Source organism: Oncorhynchus mykiss, chromosome 15 (assembly GCF_013265735.2).
Source record: "Oncorhynchus mykiss isolate Arlee chromosome 15, USDA_OmykA_1.1, whole genome shotgun sequence".
Lineage (NCBI taxonomy): Eukaryota > Metazoa > Chordata > Actinopteri > Salmoniformes > Salmonidae > Oncorhynchus > Oncorhynchus mykiss.
The window spans coordinates 23,112,318-23,131,850 of NC_048579.1; the positions used below are offsets into that span (position 1 = coordinate 23,112,318).

General features: G+C 40.8%; 1 protein-coding gene across 2 annotated transcripts in view; it reads right to left on the reverse strand.

The window, feature by feature from the left end:
* LOC110489811 overlaps nucleotides 1-10,509 on the reverse strand; it is a 62,143-nt gene extending 51,634 nt beyond the window's left edge. For both annotated transcript variants that reach the window (XR_005036061.1, XM_021562737.2), the window contains exons 1-3: nucleotides 10,265-10,509; nucleotides 9,756-9,848; nucleotides 7,695-7,876 (exon numbers count right to left, since the gene is read on the reverse strand). Coding sequence is in view for 1 of the 2 variants with exons in the window: in XM_021562737.2 (XP_021418412.1) it covers nucleotides 7,695-7,876; nucleotides 9,756-9,817 (244 nt within the window). In the remaining variant the exon portion in view is untranslated. The remainder of the gene's footprint in view (nucleotides 1-7,694; nucleotides 7,877-9,755; nucleotides 9,849-10,264) is intronic.
* Between the last annotated feature and the right edge of the window lie 9,024 nt (nucleotides 10,510-19,533).

Genomic DNA, 19,533 nt, shown 5'->3' on the forward strand with positions numbered 1-19,533 from the left:
ATAATCTCCACCCGGCACAGCCAGAAGAGGCCACCCCTCATAGCCTGGTTTCTCTCTAGGTTTCTTCCTAGGTTTTGGCCTTTCAAGGGGAGTTTTTCCTAGCCACCGTGCTTCTAAACCTGCATTGCTTACTGTTTGGGGTTTTAGGCTGGGTTTCTGTACAGCACTTTGAGATATCAGCTGATGTACGAAGGGCTATATAAATAAATTTGATACATTTGAAAATTTGATTTGATGAGACTAGTTCTCTTACTCATCCCTAATGGGAGCACATGACGACTGTAGAAGACCCAATCTAATTACAGGGGGAAACGCATCCTAAACATGCAGCAAAATGGCCCTTTGCAGTTCCTCCTGATTCGGTTTAGAATGACCGGAGCTCAAACAGACTTCAATCAGACTTCAAGTCCCACGTTGCACTATGGATGCTCTCTGAGTACTGGGTACATTAGATACGCAAACATATCTCTATAAATCATTGTTGTGTTTTCATTGGAACTTCAGAAATCCACAAACGCTATGTGTGACTACGTCAGACATCCCCAGCAGCACTATCAGCAGTTTATAAGATGCAAAGATTGCTGCCAAGCTTAAATTTATCACATCCCTAGATTCGATTAGGTTTCACAACTCTGTTCGAAACTTTCAGCATGGATGCTGTATTTCAGAGAGGCCAGAAACAGAGTAATTGAAAATGAAAAGATTATCTTGCATTGATAATTGTTAGCCAGCTGAGACACTAACGCGAACATGCCCAGGCTTGTATTTGATCAACCCTCGGTGACAGATATAACCAGAGATGGCAAAAAAACTTGACGCAGCAGGAGGTCCCATTTGTCCCCTTAGCCACCTGCCTTATGCCTGTCCTTGTCCAGAGGAGGGAGTGTCAGGGAGGAGGTGTGGGTGAGTGCCAGGCCAATGTGCCTGGCCCCGTAGGAGTAACGATGGGCAGAAGGGAAACCCGATCAGTCAGCCACGAGGATCACGGAGCGCCGACCGGGGCAAGAAGAGAGACGGTGACAGACGTCGTCAAAATCAGCCTTGGTCACACCTTGGCTGGCAGTCCAAAGTGTCTGCAAGGCCATCCTCCCATCGCTTGACTACCAAGCCCACAGATGGAAGTGGAAATGTTCTGCCTGGGTAGCAAGGCATGCTGACTGGGTGCTGAGGAGGAAGTGGTTATTTAGTACAGCACTGCAGTGCACACAGACATGGCTAATGCTTCTTTATGCCTTGTTTATGCCTTATTGTTAATCTTTTAGAGTTGAGAGTGTGGGTGGCAACCTTGTCTCACACTTCCCAGCTGTGAAATCCCACAGCCCATCACACAGCCTGTCACACAGCCATCACAAAGGCCACACAGCCCATCACACGGCCACACAGTCTATCACACAACCCCACAGCCCATCACACAGCCACAAAGCCCATTACACAGCCCATCACACAGCCCATTACACAGCCATACAGCCCATCACATAGCCACACAGTCCATCACACAGCCACACAGCCAATTACACAGCCACAGAGCCCGTCACACAGCTACACAGCCCATCACACAGCCCATCACACAGCCACATGATGGCTGTAATTGATGTTTTACTGTAATTCTAGGCTAGTGCACCCAGCAGACACACACACACAGCCACACACAGCCACACACAGCCACACACACACACACACACACACACACACACACACACACACACACACACACACACACACACACACACACATACACACACACACACACACACACACACACACACACACACATCACAACTGCTGCTACCAGACTCTTATTATACTGCTCAGTTCATACACTGTACCCCATCCCCCCATCCCCAGTACACATGGAAATATTGGACTATAGATTGTGCCTTTCTGTATTATACTTATGCAACAATGTTTATTCTATTCTACTGAGCCATTTACTTTATGTTCATATTCTTAGATTTTATATATTTTTTATTGTTGTTGCATTGTCGAGGAGGAACCTGCAATTAAGCATTTAATTGGACGACGTACACCATGTGCATTCCGTACATACAACTAATAAAACTTGAAACTAACATCCCTCTATTCTATCACACTTATCATTATGTTCCACAGGTACTATTTATCTTAAGTTATTGTTATTCTATATCTACAGGACATGGCATGAGTGTCTTGCCTGGGATTAAAATCGTATGACTCTACAATGCAACCATTTCAACGATCCTCCAGTTCTTCAGTATATGCCACTTTCCATTCCTGCAGCCTTTCAGAAGCTTGCAGTGCCGTTAGCAGGGATTAGATCCCCAGGACTGATAGAGGAGAAGAGAGAAAGGAGAGCAGATGGGCCTGTCCTTCATTACTGGGTCAGGACTCAACCCATCTGATCCTCATCACAGGCCCTATTGACTTCCTGATAACGGAAAATAAATAACATCTGAGAGGTAGCGTGATAGTGGATAGCACAGAGGCCCAGGAACAATGGGGATTCACTGGTGGAGTTGCAGAGTTATTTGGGGGTTTCTATTGGTCCCTCCTGCTACGTTATGTTGCATTACAGCCATAAAACAGACGCTCTTATCAAGAGCACCTTATTGCACAGTCATTATATAGTATATTGACTGTACATGTGAACCCACAACATTTGTGCAGCTAGCACTACCTAGAACATACTACTTAGCAAACATGCTGGAAAACAATTACGCCAAATGTTTTTGTCAAACCTGTTAGTTCACGTTAGAAACCCATGGATATGCATCTATTGTTATCTTTCTCCCGAAGCAGTGTATGTCCTACACATTTGGATCTACCCTTCAATTACCCCTCCTAACACACAGCGTTAAGCACATTCCTGTGTGACTGGAGACTGAAGAGATTGAGTCTGAAAGGACTCAGACCTGTCGTGTGGGACAGACTGTGAGGAGCTTAGTGGAATATAGAAAACATGGGGGGAATAAATGGAAGCATGAAGACAAAAGGGAACGGTTACTTCATCTGCAGTGTAAACCCAGAGCTGACTAATTACACTGAAATCCCAGGGCTGTGACCCGCCATTAAAACATGGTGGGGAATTACAGCTCACTGCTCTGACAACAAACAGAGACCCAATGATAGGTCCTGTCACAGACACAGCAATCTGGTGTCCAAAACCCAGGCAGACTCGTACGGTGCTGTAATCTGGTTTAATTAAAACACTGTAAACACTGGGAGGTTGTAGATGAGAGTAAACACATAAACCCACACACGTGCACACACACACACACAAACACATGCGCACACAGACACATTCTAACACACACGCGCATATATGTCTTAATTGTATTGTTTATATAATTTGTTTTGTCGTGTTGCTTGTATATCGTTCTATTGAAAAGTTGTGTCTATCAATGTATTCCTGTTTTGTTTTTGTTTGTTGTTGGCCCCAGGAAGAGTAGCTGCTGCTTCTGCAAAAGCTTATGGGGATCCGAATAAACAAATTAACAAATAAACACACACACGCTCACAGAGGGGAGGGGAGGGTAGGGAGGCTAGAGCTTTGGTTCTCAAATAGTGGGTCATGGTCAGTGACTTTTGGGTTAAGGCTGAACATGTTCTTTTGTCTATTTATTGGGTCACAGGCAGGTCAAATGGCTTCAGCAGGGTCAGAAAGTAAAACATTGGGAGCCACTAGGTTAGAGACCTGAGTTATATGTCTAATCAAAGCTAATACGACTTACCTAACCATACATAGGGGCTGCCAAGGCAACATTTTGGGATTTTATGATTTGTGTAGCAGAAAACACAGAGAAAGGAGCTACGTTCAGCGTAGGTTGATTGCTTCCAGTTCTGCAAATGTCTGCAAAGGTTTAGTGCTGGCTTCATTGTAACCTAAAGCTTTTGCATTATGTTGAGGCACACAAGTTATTGACTACTCACAAACCCATGGGGGAGACAGGATTGGATACTGTTCAACTTCCTTCAGTGAGGATATACAATTGGAATCTACAAGGATTCTATTGTATGCCGACTCAGTCAAACCATATTTTATCTGGATCTAATGTAGTCAACTGTACTGCCTCCAACCATGCAGCTACCTTAGAGGCAGAATCCTTGGAGAGGGCCTGAGAGCTGAACATGATAGATGGATCAAGTCGACACACATTCAAAGTTCAAATACCAGACATCCATGCTCATCACAGTCCTCAATAGCACTGGAAATAATCTGCATTGATTTAAATGAGTACTGCACTACACAGTGGTTAGCTATCATGACCTCTTAACATATAAATTGAACAGTAACCAATAGGTTGTTCTATATTAAACAATATACCTGTATACAGTATATACTGTAAGCATCACGTATGTATTCTACACTCACATAATGCTAATAGGTCTTATAGGCTTGATACAAACAAAACCTCAATATTTTATAACATTTTCCAATTACTGTGGGTTATCCAGTTCCCTTAGGCCCTTAGGGTAAATTTGCACGCAACTGTACACACTACACTCTTTACTACTGTATATTCTGTTCTGCTCCACCCAATGGTACGAGACAGGGGCGGACTGGGACCAGAAATCAGCCCTGGCATTTCTAACACACCGGCACATTTTCTTCTTTGAGGACCACGCACCAGCCCATTTTCTTCCTCAAGGCCCCATTATTAGCCAGGACATGACCATTTTGCGTAAAAAACCCAAATAAGACAAACCAAATATGTGAAAAATGGACCAGCCCATCTGGCAATTTCCCAAAATGCCAAATGGCTAGTTCGCCCCTGGTATGAGAATAACCGCTATCAGCCACTGTCTCCTGATCCAGCCAAAACCAGACACCAGGGCCCGTATCCATAAAGCGTCCGAGAGTAGGAGTGCTGATCTAGGGCCTTTCAGATAACAATTGTTAAGATTATATGGTCAGGTGGGGTCCTGATCCTAGATCAGCACTCCTAGTCTGAGACGCTTTGTGGATACGGGACCAGATATGTCGTTATTGTTTCTGTCTTTTCCAGTCATCCTCCCATCTGTACACCTCCCATCCTCATCTCCCTCCTGATCCTGCCTCTGAGACCTCTAGTCCCCCTAGTGGTGGGAAGGAAGACGGCACCCTTCTATTCTGACCGTGGCCTATAATAAACCACTCGATATAATAGGATAGCGCAGACACAAGGCGTCCCTTTTATGTGTGGTTCTATTCCTGCTGTCTTTACGAGGAAGTCATGTAACAAATGAGAGCGGACTAGATTCAATTCAGAGAATGATCAAGATCTGAGGAGGACAAATGCTTAATGCCAACCTATAATTGATCTCATTAAATAGACCTAAGCATCAAAGCATCTAATCTGCTCACCGTGACTACTGTCCTCTGTAGTTCGGTAGGCAGCGCATGGCGCTTGCAACGCCAGGATAGTGGGTTCGATTCCTGGGACTACCCATATGTCAAATGTATGCACGCACGCATGACTGTACGTGGCTTTGGATAAAAGCGTATGCTAAATGGCATGTATTTATATATTACAGATAAGAACAGGCTAAATTAGAATAACTGTTCCTTTGCATGATTCGTTCTTCACTGTGCCCACCACTGAAGTTAGGATCCATTTCCAAGCTACTGTATGTTGCTTTGAGGACATCTGGTCCCTCTGTGATCAAATCCATTAAATCCACCATGTCATCATCTCACACTGGCACTTTTAACAGCCTTAGCACCTGTGATCTGCGTGATGGATAAACTGCCCTCTCGGTCAGGTTAAGGGGGTTAAAGGGTGCCCGAAAGTTGCCACCATGCATAGAGTTGAGAGGTCAGGGAAGTGCATCAGGCTATGTGAGCTTTGACCTTGCTTCAGTGTCATAGAGAAAAGGACAGCAGAGTACATCAGTCCTGCTCCTGCCTTCCTCCAAGTCAATTGGTCAAATCGTTCTCTACTTGACTACAGTATACCTGTTCACCCCAATCCATTCTAAAGCCCAACAGGCACTGATGTGATAGTGATTGCTGTTGCATCCTCAAAGGAATTGCCTTGAATGAGGCAATTTATGTTCATTGCCCCTTTGCCCCATTCACCCTTCAGCAGCTAGAATCCCTGTTCATAATAAAGGCAAAAAAAGCATTGGGGTTGAGCATGTTTTGTTTCAGATCTCGCTCTCTCTGTCTCTCTTTCTCTCTCTCTTTCTCGTGTTTCATTTGAGCTTTCTCTCTCTCGTGTTTCGTTTGAGCTCGCTCTCTCTCTCTCTCTCTCTCTCTCTCTCTCTCTCTCTCTCTCTCTCTCGTGTTTCATTTGAGCTCTCTCAATCTCTCTCACTTTCTCTTTCTCTCTCTCACGTGTTTCGCTCGGGCTCTCTCTCTCATTCAGCTGTTTCCTGAAAGCTTTGTTTTGACCTCAGTGCCATGGGGGCCACGGGCCCACAAAATGTTTTTAGGTCTTTTTCTGAAGTGCCCCATAAATATTTGAACGCTCTGTGGATGAGGAGTAACGAGGGAATAGAGAGAGAGAAAAAGAGCCAGACACTCGAAACACACTGATGATAGATGTTGCTGGAACGCACCCGCCTGTTTTCGCTATTGTTTGAATACACAAGAGACTTGAGGGGAAAGTAACGACTTAAAAGAGAGAAAGAACATTATCAGGTCATCTGGCAGAGAGGAAAACATCTTTCCCCACTTTAAAGTATTCCAGATTGTTGGTTGATACTCTACTGGAGGGACACTCTGTAACTCAGTGTAACTTAGTGCAGAGTATAAAAATCAAGTCCAGAGCATATAAATCAGGGTTGGCATCAATTCGAATTGAAGGCAGTCAATTAAGGAAGTGATTTGAATAGAAAGCTAAAGAAAATCAAACAACTTTTGAAATAAATCGGTTCTACTTGTTGGGAAGTCATTGAAAATAGATGTCAGTTTTCAATTATTGAATTGAAATTTCAGTTTACTTCTTGAATTGACTGCCCTCAATTCGAATTGACCCCAACCCTGATAAGAAATAGCCAAGACCTGGACGGAAGACACCTCATGAGAAACAAAACAAGAAAAGGGGAGGAAAGTTATGATAAGCCCGAAAAGTATTTGTACAACGTTACAGTATAAGATAGAGGAGAGTAAAGTTGATTGTTGAAGAAGTAGTGGAGAGAAACTAGAATAATTCAAATATACATGTCATTGATTACCCCTCGTCAATCCAACCAACATTTTAAATATTGCAAATGAACATCAAATAACCTGATTCAAATGCACTTGTGTGCTAAATGTCAATTTACTTACAATTTTTCTTACAACCAGAATGTTCTTAAAACTATGCCTGCGGATATGTTGAATAACCATGTGTCTCACACAGTTTGTGTAACAAGTGTGAGACCCTGAACAGGATATTTAAATTGTAGGTCCAGGCAACCACACAAGCTCCCAGGCTGCTATTGAAAAGACTGAGGATATATTCTCAGTTTGTCACACTGTGCCCAGGAGCTGAGATCTCTGACTTAATGTCTGTCCCTGAAAAGAGAAGAGTTCTCCTGAATGTACTACTGAATGTATCTCCACTCATACACACAGACTGAGATCTATATTTTGCAGTCGACTACATACACTTACAGCGTAGTATAGTGTAGTTTAGTGTAGTGTGGTTCACCTGATCTGTGTTGTGTGTGTCTTGTTTTGAAATGTACTGTAGTTTCTGTGGTGAGTCTCTACTCCCTATAAGGCATTGGGGGAGGACGAAGTGTCTTCTTACCTGTGAAGAAGCTCTTGACCCGGAGGTAGCTGACACTGAGACGCAGCACAGACAGTTTATCCAGCTTGGAGATGATGTCTGGGGAAAAGGGCAGCATGCTGGCCAGCCGGTCCAGCTCCGCATTCAGGCGGTCCCGGTGCCTCTTTGACGGGTTGGACTTCTCACTCACCGTGGCCGGTTTCCTGGTGAAAACACAACAGGAATATTTTAGTGTCTTTTATTGTGACGGGTTAGTAGCTGTTTGATTCTAAAATATCTGTCAGGCTCAACTGTTACCGGAGAGATGTACTATGCTTTTGGGTACAGTACGGCCAAGAGTTATGGTTGTAGCAACAGAATATAAACAGGGAATCATTTTGTAAATCAATAAAAGATACTCATATTCTTTGAAGAGTTTTATTAGAGTCATCTTTATGACTCAGTCAAACACATTGATATAGTGAACGATGCAATATGTGAGGTCAATATACATACATGTTTCATTCAGCAATTGCATACACACACACACACGCACACACACGCGCACGCACGCGCACACACACACACACACACACACACACACACACACACACACACATACACACACACACACAGGGGGTAACAGCATTGCCAGTGTCAGATAATCAATACTAACTCTAAGGGCTTGAACACACGTTTGCCTGCCAAGAGTGCTAGCGAACCGAATGCAAACCGATTTGACATATAGAATCGTGCGAAAATGACGTCAGTCAGACGTCAACAGCACGCTTAACGATCGGTAGATGAATGGGAGATCCACATTCAGTGCGATGTGTGCGACCCTTAAGAGAACCTCTACAGACACAGATGGGTTGATAGCCTCCAGCACCACCCATGCCTGTCCAGTGACTCAAATCACCACCCCAAACCATCTCGGCGGTGCCCGTCTCAGATCTCCACTGCGTGGTTGCAACAGGTTCCCTTACTACTACCGCTGACCCCTGGCAGAAAAGAGGTAATGTCAGCTGAACTCCCTCTTGGTTCAAAAGAGACTTGGTTCAATGTACAACTGCAACAAGCTGCAATAGGATTGTGACTTTGAGTATGTTGTTGAGGAAACTCACAAAGCTATTACAGCTGGTTGCCTTACAATTGTATGTTGAATCAACAGTGCTGTATCCTTAGGAGTCTGATTTCTGTCAGCTAGCTACCCCCAGTCAGCTAGCTACCCCCTGACTCTCTTGCAAGCAAACCCAGTGCTTCAATTAAACCAGTCACGCCACCGTTGTTTACTAGTCCAAATGGGAGGTTATTTCACATTTGTGTCAACCGTCATACTGTTAAAGCAATGTCATTGATTGAGATTCATTTAAAATTGAATTACATTTATTTATATAGTGTTCTGAAATTTGACATAAATTGTAGCTCACTGAAACCTGTTGTTGCTGTTTAACATTTGAACTGTTAAGTGCTACAGTAGCTGATGGCTAGCTTGGTTAGCCTATACGGAATTTTTCTATGGCTAACATTTGAAACCATCAGGTTTCCTATGAGTCATTTTAACTATGCATCACCTTTGAAAAAGTCTGGAACCACAAGCAACCACAATAATTTGCAAACGACTCCTGCCTGCTGTCATTAAAAAACATCAAATGGCACTGATTTTACTAATAGTATGCCCATAAGAATAAGAACCTGAATATCAAAAGTAACCTTTACATAAAATGAATGAATCCAAATTGATTATATCTATTACTTATAATTCAACCCAAAGCCATGTGAATATTCGATATGTAATAGCATAAATATGACGTCAGCAAATCTATAACATTTTAAATTCGTCCAAACTTTTGCAAATCTTACTAATTTTGTTTTTAAAAAACGTCCAGTGTTTGGTTGGTAGTATAACAGTAGCTAATGTATCTGCATGCTACTTAAATACGAAAATATCACACAAATAATAAACTACAGGTTACTATTTGGCTGCCATGTAGGCTATCACAACAGCAAAAAAAAGTAGGAGAAAAAAACACATAAAATCCATAAAACAACGTTCAACATGCGTCAAATATAATATTATGGAGAAAACTTGTGATTCTTAACTGTTTTTGAACGGGCTTCCTTCTTTTCCTGCCCGCATACATGCAGTCTCCCGGTGGTATCATCGTCTTGCGCTCCGTTAAGGTAACAGGTGCGCTACAGAGAAGATGGAGAAAAGTTTTCAGCGTCCCACATATGACATTGGCTACAAAAAGTTTAATGAACAGCCGAATGAACTCCATAAAGTACATTATGTTAAAGCAGTTCATATAAGTCTAGTGATGCTATCAAAATCGAGTAATCAGAAAGAAAAGTCATAAGAATAAAGAGGATTGATGCGATACTATGTCCTCAACAGTTATAACGACCGTCAATATTTTGTTTACACTGGTGAAACGTAAATATGATGAAAGGCGCAAATTCATAGACAAATCAAAATCTATGCTGCCAACTCTCGCTAAAATTATTCGCATCAAATACATAACTGATGTAGCATAATAAAACGTTGAATGTCATTTTAAAAAAGGCTACTTGGAACAAAAAAAAAAAAAACATCAAATTAAAACACTTACCAAGAAGGTCTGTCAATATTACTTAATTCCAGTATAATGTTAGATAGGTCATTCAAATTGAATGGGTATTTTACAGACGGCACTTCCTACGTGAACAATAATAATTCCTCGAGAAAATACAGCGAACGTCTACCAGAGCTCTGAACTGATGTTTTCAAAGCTCGAGGCAGATGTGGTTGATGCTTTATACCGAATTGAGTCGCCTTCACTTCCTCGCGTTTCAGGTGGCGGATTCCTCTGAATGACATGTCGAGCTCTTCGCACGCAACTGCCTCACAAACAGACTGCGCGCGCACACACACTTACACACACACACACACACACACACACACACACAGAGCGAGAGAGAGACATTATGAGCAGCACAAGGGGAGGGATCTCACGCAAAGCACCACACTACAAATCTCTATGTAGCAGGGAGATTTTTACTGTCGAGCGCTGTCCGAAATGGAAAGGATATTTGGAGCAAGCATTTAGGAAAAATATATTGCCAATATATATCCATGGACACTTACCTGGAATAGTTTTGGATTCGTAAAACCACCTTTAAACAAAACAGTCAACTATTGCTGGATATACTATCTCCTCAACTTGGTTTGAATGGTGCGTTTGGCATTTATTCTAGGTTGTTTCATTCGAAGGATACGCCAGGAGTTTTAATGTTGTACAGTAATGTCTTATTTTGTTTACTAGCCCATTAATAAGTGCGTGCTGTGTTGTATTATGATGGTTTTAAAATGATCAAATAGCTTGAACCGGGGCTAGGCTATAGGCCCTATACAAAGACGCAGCGAACGTAGAACAAATCCAAGCAGTCGAGTTCAGTTAGCATTAGGTCGCTGCCAGATGCTAAGAGATTTTATATAGTCTATACGTACATTTTGATTCAATTTATTGCCCCTTTGTGTACACAGGTTAATCTTTATGTAAGGCTATATATACTGTACAAATAGACCGGTTGGAGGGAGCAGTGAGAGACTGCTCTAATTTGGTCCATGACGAATCATTTTCGCTTAATTCAATTGATGTGATTGTCATATTGGATCTGTCTAGGTTTTTTTTATCTGTAAAAAGTCACAAAGTATATGATTATGTCATTTCTATTTTATATTCACTGATGAGAACTTGACGTTCACCTCATTTGTCATTCATTTACTGTTGTGTAACTGACTGGAAACGGAGGCCTTTGATGTGATTCAAATATTTGAAACCAATTTTAATTAGCGCCCATGTTTCTTGTTCTTGACTTATTTTTATCAACACACAAATGTTGTAAATGTTATGCAAAGGGTGTAAAAAAAATCTTTACTCTTGTCTCTCCGTCTCTGTCTCTCTAGCTCACAACACACATGCCACTAATGAATGAAGCAACTGCAAAGTAGATGAACACAAACATCTGTAAAGCAGATTTCAGATTAAAGCTTTATCCTCAAAAGGTTATCACACCGACTTATAAAACATGGAGTCTGACTTCCCAGAAAAAGGAAAAATCCTATGTAGAAAATGTACTCAGGAAGGCTTGCATGTGGAATAAAAAAAAGAGAAAGGAAACACACAGAGTGGATGAATGAATGAAGGATTCATCTTGTGTGGGTTCTACCACCATGTGTCTGTGTGATTTAAGTTAAGAGAGAGAGCGAGAGAGAGAAAGTGAACTCAAAGAGGAAGCTTGTAGGATACTGTACAAACCATTTAAACAACACCAGCTCACCAACTCTCCAGACAACGGCTTGCTTGACTGTAGTTCACATGCCTGCATATTATATCACCCTGTGGGGTGAGAGTGGGAACCATCTTCATGAAATAAAGATCTGCAACAGGAAGGACTTGGAGTGCAATGCTTGTCTTCTGTGATGATAGATCATGATAGACATTGGCTCCAGGGTGGTTTCCAGAAGTTGACAGGGCCGGCTCCAGGCATACATGATTAATTTTTTTAACAAATGTTTTTTTATACTCAGTCGAGGTCTCAACTTACTGTTCAGAATCAAAATAGTAGAATACACAAGGTGCAAGTTCCCGAAATGTGGTTATGTCAGCCATGTCCGCTAACAATTTTTAGATTGGTAAATTAGTCTAGCCAGTTATCTAAACTTGTAGTAATCATGGCTCCCAACACAATCAGTCGCTGCTATAGCGGGCTTTAGAATCAATGTACAGTAAATCCCACTGCATTCTTAACCATAGTCCCTTTAAGATTAGTCTGGGCTCAAGCATTAGTAAGCTCGAGTCGTTGTAGCAGAGGCATGCCTTTTGCACACAACCTGGACAGTGCTCAGTGTATGGTTCTATACATGACATTAACCCATCCCATACTGCTGCCCCATTTTAAGCCAGCTGTCATCTGTTTTGAATGGAGAAGGGCTTCATTGATTAAGCCCTCATTTTGCATTGCCATTGATTTCAAGCTGAATGTTGTGGCGAAACATTCAGTTCTAATAAACATGAATGAACATTTAGTGTCTCATCAATTGCAATGCATTGCAACTGCCATTCCTAGTGACCCACACAAGGGACTTCGGAAATTAACACTCATATTCGAAAACCCTTAACAAGCCTGGCATATCACATCCGTGTATGTTTCTAACACACTTTGTCCTGAGATTGTGCTGTAAAAGTGTCATTATGTTTCACTATTGTTTGATGTAATATATTCTATATTTTTTTTGCCAGTTCTGTCTTTTCCCCTGCTTCCACCAATCTAAACAGAGTGTGAGTCAGAGCACAGTGCATTGTGGGTTTTGATCTGAAAGTTAGTGTTCACACGATGCCACCCGTTGAACAATGACAGTTGTGTAATCCTGTTTTGGAGGGGGTGAAGATTATGTCAGCAGACCAGTGCATGCTGTGACGTGATACACACGCACACGCACACACACACACACACACACACACACACACACACACACACACACACACACACACACACACACAGGGTAAATCTTTATGACAACTTTCATAACCCATGTACAGTAGGAGGATTTCAGCAAAATTCCTTAGCATAATCCTTTTCTGGCAATAGTTCGCTCCCGGGCATCATTGTGCTGATCTAGCATCATCCTATAGCAGTAGTTCTCAAACTGTGGGTTGGGACAGGGGTCCAGGTGGGTCGCACACCGGATTATATTTTTTTGTGCATTGCAAAACATGTATTTATCTGAAATACATTTTTTGGGATGGAAAAACGCTTTCAGTGTAAACTGCCCTATAGGACTCACATAAGTGAATGCAGCAGCCTTGGGTTTGACATCTATCACTGTTCAGTGTAACTGACTGATTGAATATATTCGATAATTAAAAGTAGTGGGCTGCACCAATCGTGGGCAGCAGCTTGGTAGACATTATCTGCAGAATGAGTAAGTCAACATAGCACTATCGAGATGGTACAGGGCCTCTATTTTTTATGCTATGTTGATTTAGTCATTTGGGGAGCAATTATAAAGCACAGCAACATAACCTGAGACATTTGCGGCAAGCATAGAGGCGTTCCTTACATTTTCTTAAATGAAAAGTTGACTGCAGACTGCAGACAGAAGGCATTGGTGACATTCGCTAGGTTTCCATCCAAGTGGCGACAGATTTTCATGTAAATATTCTAAAATATGCATTAAAATAATATGCAAATGTGCCCACCAGAGACGTGTTTCCGTCAAAACGAACTTGTTGCAGATACAAGTATGTGCTGTGCGTGATGACGTTGGCGTACAGAAAATGTAATTTTGTGGTAAAATTAATTAACTGAAAAAAATATACAAATTAAATCAGTTTCCATCACATTTTCAACTCTACTGATGGGTTTGGTACGCGCGCTCTCTAGCCAACAACTCGCAGATATAGTGCGGGTGTAGCCTACATTATGAGATTATTATGGACAAAAGAGCGAAATCATTTGTATTTGTTAAACGGCAGCCAAGAATCAATCATCATGTCACCAGAATAAGACCCTCATTATTTATTGGAAAGGAGAATCAAGCTCATCACCGTACACTTTCCCCACCCGGTGGTTCATTATCATTACATTATTATTAATATGTCATCTATTGCCTAATAAACTGCATGATTTCCAGAGTCATGGTGGGAGGACCACATAACATATCATCGCGTGACTCCAAGCTTAATTCGATATGACGGTTATTACGGTATATTAATATTTGCGCATAAAAGTGTTTCCACCGCCATTTCTTTCATAAGACATTTTTAAGACACAAAAATATCCCAACTTGTTTAGCATACTTTGTTTTTGTCAACATTTGGAAAGTTTACCAACAATTTGCTGTTTCCATCAGGCCTGTCGTGACATTATTTTATCCAACACGTACTCGCATAAAAAGGTTGGATGGAAACCTGATTACTGTCTTCAAAGAACGTTTTACTAACATATTGTCCTCCAAAATCGACCTCTTAATCTTTGAACACAAATGTCTAACTTCTGTAAAAATCAACATTTCCAGAAACAACCATAACTTGGAAGCCAGTCATCCACTGGTCAGCGGCAGACTTGAAAATGTTTAACTGGAGCTGAAAGGTCAGCGAGAGGTTGACCACTTCCTCTTCCCTTCATCTCTTTAATCTATTCATTGACACAACTCAGTAAAAGAGGCCTGTATGCAAACTCACATCAACCAGCACTCCGCAGGAAACTGTTGGAAGAGAATGTAGATTATCTTGTATCTTTAGTCTATATTGCTTCTGTTCTATTTCTCAACCTTTTTAGTTCCATTCTGAGTATTTGACCTCATGTCAAAATGAGTAGTGCACCCCTGACTTAGAACAAGACAATGATCAAGACTAGAGATTCACAACCAAGGACAGTGGACAGCAAAGCAACAAAAAATGACTTGTGACATCTCACAAAGTATTCACAGCCTCAATGACATCCTTTGAAAGAATGAAAGCAAACAAAATATCCACAGTACATTTATAAACTGATATTATATTCTACAGGCTTGTGATTGACCAAATGTGCCAGGAGCAACATAGTGGAAGTAAATCTCTAGATACAAGGTTAATGGGTTCAGTAAGAAACCTCCGGAGGGCATACACAATGTAGAGTCTATAGACCAATACTTTTCACTTCGAATTGACATTGAATAAATACCACTGGAATGACTAAAGAATAACTGACTAAATACAAAGAAAAAACATATTATTTGTATTGTCACCTTTAAATAATTTCGTACTGTACGTTTGCACACTTCTCTTTCATCTCTGCTTGTGTGGCAAGCCGGGTGCACTGTTTTGAATGGATCTAAGCTACCCTACCGAAGACCTGGCGCTGACGTGTTTTGTCTCACACGTTATCATCAAACAGACCACTGCATGCTGTGAAGTGGTACACACACACACACACACACACACACACACACACACACACGCTACAGGCTTTAAATATTTTGCTGTACTGCCACTCTCACTTACACACACACACGCACGCACACACACACACACACACACACACACACACACACACACACACACACACACACACACACACACACGCACACACACACACACAAACACACGCTATAGGCTTTAAAGCTTTTGCCTCAGGTGCCGTATGGTTTTAACTCCATTGTCTAGTCCTGTTAGTGGCAGTCAGGCGTGATAATAGAGGGGATCAGTTATTCACAGGGTGTCTGTTTTGATACAGTACTGGGCCAACATGCTAGGCAGTGCTCTGAGTACCTGGCACAAAGAGTACCTGGAACCTTTCAACACATTACTGTATACTACTGCTTTTTAGATTCAAATTTGCTCTGCATGTCACCACCCTAAACTCTTTTAATATTTTGCATCCCTAAAATCACAAAACACCATAACAGTGTGTGTTTGTGTGTGCTGTATTTTTTTCTGTCTGTCCTGTAGGGTGAGATAATGACTTCAATAAAGAACTAACCTCTATTAAATGTGATAATTGTCCATATGTGTGTGTTTCATGCACACACACATGGATATGAGCTCCAAGTGGCAGTTTACATTAGGTCATAACTCAGAAAGAAGAACCTAGGCTCCTGGGTCCTGACCCAGACAGACACCCAGTTTCCCTCCATCAGCACATTTTGCACTGACACACAAGACAACTTCCCCTAGTGGGTGACATCTTGGATCAAGTCGGAGGGGTCCTCCCGGTAGTGAAGTTGTAAATCTGGCAAATGAAAAACAAATGTGAGTGAACCATTAGAAAACAAACTAACTCAAACAGGGATGGAAGCAATTAAAGGAAGATCCATCCGGTGATGATGGTTTCTGTTTCTAATCTGCTCTGTTCAAAGCTAGATTTGGAGCCGTGGTTAAATGTCTTAATAAACTGGTTTATCAATTTTATATCTGATATACAGCTGAGACCCCCTCTGGGTTCACTATTACCAGCAGAAGATATGTGTCAACCACAAGGAACTTTAGCTAAAACGTAAACGTTAGAATTAAATGGTTGGTGTATACTATGTCATACTATATTACACAGAAATAACAACTGTCTCTTAAAAAGCAATGAACTACATAGCAAGAAAATACACTTTGAGGAGTGACTCATTACATTTGTATCCCATATGTCAGGAAGCCCATACGTATGTCAGGAAGAAGCTAACTCGTTCCAAATGTTTCTGGGCTGTCAATGGGGTCTTACCTCGCAAGATGATTTTGTATCCTAACACACCAGACGCTGAACGCTCAGAAGGAAACATTTTCGACACTAAGTCATTGTTTTCAATCAACACAACAGGCCATAATAGTATCCGTGTCGTCTGAGAGTAAGACATCATAAACAATGAGACATAAGTGAAAAACATACCAGAAATTAGTATTAGGGTAACACTTTATAACAACTTTAATTAAAAAAACAATTAATAGGCCTATTTCATGAATATTTTATTATTTGTACATATTTATAAACATTTATGAGCGTGTATAAGGGTCATTCCACAAAATGAGAGCTTTTTGTGTCCCTTTTATATTTTAAGTAGAAATTGTGCATCAATATATACTTTTCTAAGCCTGTTACATTAAATGAAGTGCTCTTTAATATAGAACACATGGAGAATGCAATAAAAAAACAATTTGAATAAAGGCTTGCTAAAGTGCCAAAATTCAGCATTTTGGCATGTCCCTCCATCAACACTGTGTCACTTCCAGGAACATTTCTACCCTCTTCATCAAAAAATGTATCCATGTCTCACCATCATTGTAAAGCCCTAGTTATTTTGTTGCCTTGACAAAATCATCTCTGAAGATTATTATTTATTTCATGTTATTGGAACAACCGATAAGCATTATAAGCGTTGCAATTTATAAGCGTTTATAATATAAAACGTGTATAAAAATGCTGCTAAAATTGCATTTTTATGAACGTTGTTATAAAATGTAACATTATTTCCATATGGAATCTCTCATATGGCAATGGCAAAAAAAAATGATGTTGGAGGGGTCAGGCAGTCACTAAAGCTACATGTCAGGTAACACTTCACCAAACTTCAACAACTGCAAAGACTATGTTATATCCTGACTACTATGAACGAAACTCGAACTTCAAGTCGGGTAGAAAAGGTGACTTGTGAAACACGTTAAAACTCTCACACATGCAGTCGGATTATTCAAACGCCCTTGAAAAACAGTAACAGTAGCAACAGTGACTGAAAACATGGCTCCCAATCAAGCTGCTTTAGATGCAGAAAATTGCTTACACATTTTATACAGCGATTGGAGCCCAAAATGGAGAAACCTCAGAGGATACATTTCCACAAACTGTGTGTCAGAGATTGGGGTATCCACAGCAGTGGTCTCTGCACCTTTCCAAAACCCACCATCACGCCCATGCCCATACTGGCTGCGTGCACTGGAGAGAATCCAAACCTCTATTTAGTCAATGAACCACACATACTGTAGGACAAGAGGCATATGACGCCAAGAAAGCATGGCCATGGGCTTAAAGCAATGATTGGCACAGCTAGTGTGACTGTCCTGTCCATAATCCATTGCTATTGTCCTCTAACTAAGTCAGCATGAAGTTCAAATGAAGCCCCATGTTTTCATCGCCGTGCTTTACCCCATTTCACATGTTGAAATGTTTTCAATTTCCTACCAGACCACCTTTTCATCAGAATTGCATCAACTATGTTTCTCTTCATCAACAACTTACACATCAATTAAGGTGGTGTTTAGCCATTTTTCCAGCTTAAAAAGTAATAACAAGTGAAAGACCCTCGGGAATAATACTGATATTGGAACAATAGTCACTTTAATAATGTTTACATACTGCTTTACTCATTTCATATGTATACACTGTCTTCTATTCTACTGTATTTTAGTCAATGCCACTCCCACATTGCTCGTCATAATATTTATATATTTCTTAATCTCATGATTTTACTTTTAGATTGTGTGTTTAGTTGTGAATTGTTAGATACTACTGCACTGTTGGAGCTATGAACACAAGCAATTCGCTACACCCGCAATGACATCTGCTAAATATGTGTATGTGACCAATAACACATTTGATTTGATTTGAAAGGCAAAATAAGGTTTTATTGATTGAAGTACTCCATCTAGTGGGCATTAATGGACACGCAGTGCAAAGATTAAGTACGTTTAATCAGTCAATATCTTCAATAAGTTCTTTAACCTGAATTTGCCTAATTATGCTTGACTATGAATTAAAGCTACTCGTGCATTTAATTTACATACATTTACATGTAACTTTACAGATAGGCGTTGGCCTACATCACCAAAGACACGATGTGATCTCATGAGAAATGTCTGAGCACTTTCATCCCACTCTTTTTAAAAGTCAGACATTAGGAAATATTGGCTTAAATAACTGATATACCACAAGGATATACTACTTCATCATTGTTAGCATGCTAACAGTCCAAACAGGTAGCATCATCGAGCCAACTTGTTAAGGGACTTAACTTCAGGTTTGACATATTATATATAGTTATATATATAGTTATATATCTCTAACTTGGAGTTAAGTCGCTTAGCTATGAGCCAATGAAACAATACCATTGTTGATTCTTCTAAAGCTAATTTCCCTCATCCCTACACGAAGCATACGTATTTAATCTACTGTCCCATGCATAGGCCTATTTATTCATCCAATTACTACACTACTATAAAAACATAATTTTGATTAATGGAGCAGGCACAATTATTGAAGGAAGATTAGGAAACTAAACTCCTTGGAGTAACCCTGGATTGCAAACTGTCATGGTCAAAACATATTGATGCAACAGTACCTAAGATGTGGAGAGGTCTGTCCGTTATAAAGCGCA